This window comes from Oryza sativa, chromosome 1 (assembly GCF_034140825.1).
Source record: "Oryza sativa Japonica Group chromosome 1, ASM3414082v1".
NCBI classification, from domain to species: domain Eukaryota; kingdom Viridiplantae; phylum Streptophyta; class Magnoliopsida; order Poales; family Poaceae; genus Oryza; species Oryza sativa.
The window spans coordinates 20602605-20606122 of record NC_089035.1 but is presented as its reverse complement, the minus strand read 5'-3'; the positions used below and the strand labels follow the sequence as shown (position 1 = coordinate 20606122).

At 46.4% G+C, this 3518-nt stretch overlaps 1 protein-coding gene across 1 annotated transcript; it reads right to left on the bottom strand.

Moving 5' to 3' along the window:
* Positions 1–1478: 1478 nt before the first annotated feature.
* Positions 1479–2984, bottom strand: LOC4326871 (ocs element-binding factor 1). Its single transcript, XM_015785851.2, has one exon. The coding sequence runs from the start codon at positions 2241–2243 to the stop codon at positions 1695–1697; it is 549 nt and encodes a 182-aa protein (XP_015641337.1). The 5' UTR covers positions 2244–2984; the 3' UTR covers positions 1479–1694.
* Between the last annotated feature and the right edge of the window lie 534 nt (positions 2985–3518).

Below are 3518 nucleotides of genomic sequence, written 5' to 3'. Positions count from 1 at the left end.
AATTAAGGTAGAATTTCTCAATCATTTCGTTATATGGGTCAAGGTGCCATCAGAATACTAGTAACATAATAGCATTTACTACAATATACGGTTGAATTTAAAAATTTTATTGATTGTACCTCGATCTCGATGTTCAAATTGCATGTCTCTACTATTTGCACTTAGATCAGACAATGAAATACTGTATGCTTGTCGCATAGTCGTACACTTGTCGCCCAGAACAAGCTGGAGAAAATTAAAAGACCGGACAAAAGTTCTCTGTATTCAACATGTAAATTTATTCAGAGAAAAACAAGCTGGGCCTGATGCAGAACAACTTATATATATATATATGAACCCATGTGACCAGCATATATCATATAGATAGATTTACAAATAATCAAGAAAATAGGTTAGCAACAGCCATACCACTGACCCTTTTATTTTCTGAATGATCTGAAAAGCTAAGCATGGCAGGACGGCAAGGAGCTCAGAAGGCTTTTGTTTTGTGGCTTTAATTTTAATTTATTCAGCTAAAGCTGCATCGATCCCGTCGATCGGCCCTAATTCCTCCCCCCTTTGCAAATGATTCGCAGCTTTCCAAGGATCTCATCGTTGTCCCACCAACCATAGAAAAGAATCTTATTTTTACACCATTTTCTAGTTCCTGCTCCTCACTAGTGCAAACCACTCATTATTTTTTTACAACCATTTTTCTCTGATTGGCCATTTTCGTTTTGATTAGATTCTTGATTCTTTTTTTTTGCTAATAATTCGTCAATCAAATATTGGGCATGACATGTGGGCCATCTTTGTGTTTATGATGTCCACATATGTCGTAGGATGGAGATTGTAAAGAGTTGTGTTGGACTAGTTTTTATGTGATCTTTTTCTACTTGATTAATGATTACACTGGAGTATATGGGAAATAAAATAAATATTGACAAACACGACCAACCACTAAATCAATCACATAATTTTGACAGAGAAATCTACCCAATCAATGGTTGAAAGATATATATATATAACTAGAGTACAGGAGCCCCATGTATCAACCATCAAGTTTTATACGATATGACCAATAAGATCACACATACTCGAAGTATTAAGGAAAGGGAGAGTTAGAAAATCTTACACCTCATATTCGTGATAAGAGTAAAAACGATTGTCGTAAAATTTCCACCAAGAATTTATTCGCAAAAGAATATTCTAAGATGAGGAATGGACAGTGGGTGGACTTGCTATGCGGTAGCGAAACTCTACAAGCCACTTGTCAGCTACACGGACTATATATAACAGCGCAATGAGAGCCACAATGACTGACACAGCTTCGTGTACACGTAGCGATTCCATATGAATAAAAACAAGTTGTGGCCGTCCATCTTTTTCTAGAGAATTAGTTCTCGCTTTTCCATCAGCTAGGAAAGGGAATGGGAACAGAATAGACAAATGACACATAGTAATAAAGGGAGTTGCTTGTTCCACAAGGGCATCAAAAATTAACCACATAAAATTGTCCTTGATGTCCATTTCACATTTATAATAAAGTCTCATACACACATGAAATGTCCTTCTTGCCCTTTGATTAGGTCACCTAATAACAACACAAAAGAAGAGGCACAAACACTTTGGACACATGTAGAGAGACTAGAGAGAGAGAGCTTACTAGAGCTAACTTAATGAAGACTTGACACGCTAGCTATAGCTATAGTAGACTAGTAGTAGTAGTTGCAATGCATGCCCATGGTGGTGGCGTCGAGGAGCGGCGGCGGCAGCTGGGGCATCATGAAGCCGGCGGCGGCGCCGACGGCGCCGGTGGGGAAGGCGGTGGCGGCGCCCGCCATCATCATCGGGGGCGCGGCGGCGAAGGAGGAGGCCGCGGCGGCGTCGTGCAGGCACTGCGCCAGGTCGGTGAGGGAGTCGAGGCGCGCGGCGAGCTCGACGGAGCGCGCGCGGAGCAGCTCGTTCTCGGCGCGCACGGCGGCGCACCGGCGCGCCGCCTCGCGCGCGGCGAGGCCCAGGGCGCCGTTCCGGGCGCGCAGCGCCGCCACCTGCCCGGCCAGCTCGTCCAGCTGCTGCTGCTTCCGCGCCCGCGACCGCTGCGCGGACAGCCTGTTCGACTCCTTCCGCTTCCGCTTCCGCTCCTCCATCACCGCCGGCGCCACCGGCCGCCGCGCCGCCTCGCCGCCGCCGGCCACGACCTGGTCCGACCCGGCCGACGACGTCGGCGTTACAGTAGTACACACAACGCCGGGAGACGCCATCGATCTTTTTCTTTGTGTAGTAGTTGATTAATTAAGCAGACTTAATTACTTGATTAATTACTTCACTAACAATTTCTTAACAAGAGTAATTAACCAGTTGGAAATTCTTGTAGAGTGATTTGGGTTGATTATGAGAAGACGTAGAACCAGTAGAGGAAGACGACGGAGAAGGACTGAACAAGAACAGTGGATGTTATCATAAACACCAAGGTTGGAACAGCACGAGCATACACGTACACGTACGTGCAGAAAATTTCGGCAGAATCTCCCCCAGAAAAACCAAGGAAATCCAATCGAATATCGGGCAGAGTTTCTGTTCACCAAGACGACAATCCTTGGTGAAAATTTCAGCAGGGCGTCGCCCTGAAAAAGCGCTGTTCACCGGCCGAAAATTTCAGCAGAGTGTCGCCCTGAACAGCAGGATTTTGCCACCGGAAATTTGGGCGGAGTTTCACCCTGAAAAACGAGGTTTTGCACCGAAATTTCGGGCAGAGTTTTGCTTTGGAGAAAGACTAGCGTATATCAGAGCATGCAAGATGACTGCAAAGCTCGATCACGGACAGAATCTCCAGGGCACAGGGAACCAAAGGGAAGTTTGATCAAGAAAGATTCTAGGTAGGTTGGCCACACACAGTTAGGTCAACAGCAGCTAGCTGAGCTAGCAGCCAGGGCGGCGCTAGGCTGCAAGAGAGATTGAGCAAAGCAAAGCTTGGCGAGGGGGTGAAGGGAGAGGGAAAAGGGAATTGGGGTCTGGCCGAGGGGCGCAATTTATAGCCGAGAAGCCCCTGCCTTTGCTTAGGAGTTAAGTGGGGTGGCCTCCGATTCACAGCAAAAAAAAAATTAAAAATTAAAATAAAAATAAAAGATGAGGTGAGGCAAAGCTGGGTTGTGCGGTGGTGGTGGTGGTGGTGGAGGGAGAAAGGGACACCTAAGTTAAAGCGAAGTAGGAGGAGGAGGAGGAGAAAGCAAAGAAAGGGTCGTTGGAATCTCCGGCGAGGTGTCTGGGTGGGGATTCCTCCCGGGTTGGGGAGGGGCTTGCAGTGCACCGGTTTTTCTCTCTCTCTTGCTGCTTGTTTTCGTTTGCGTTTGCGTTGTCAGGGGGTGACAGCGAGAGGTGAATTGTTCGATTGATTGATTGATTGATTTTGGTTGGTCATTAGATTGGTGGTCTATGTGTCATTTCTCATGCATGGACAGTACATGTGGACTGGTTACTGGGGAAGGCCTGAGTGGCCTGGTTTGGACTACTTGCCCAAATTGGGTTTTGTTTTTATT

Bases quoted from the DNA above. Each gene is read 5' to 3' on its own strand.
- LOC4326871 (XM_015785851.2), bottom strand. From the start codon at position 2,243: ATGGCGTCTCCCGGCGTTGTGTGTACTACTGTAACGCCGACGTCGTCG.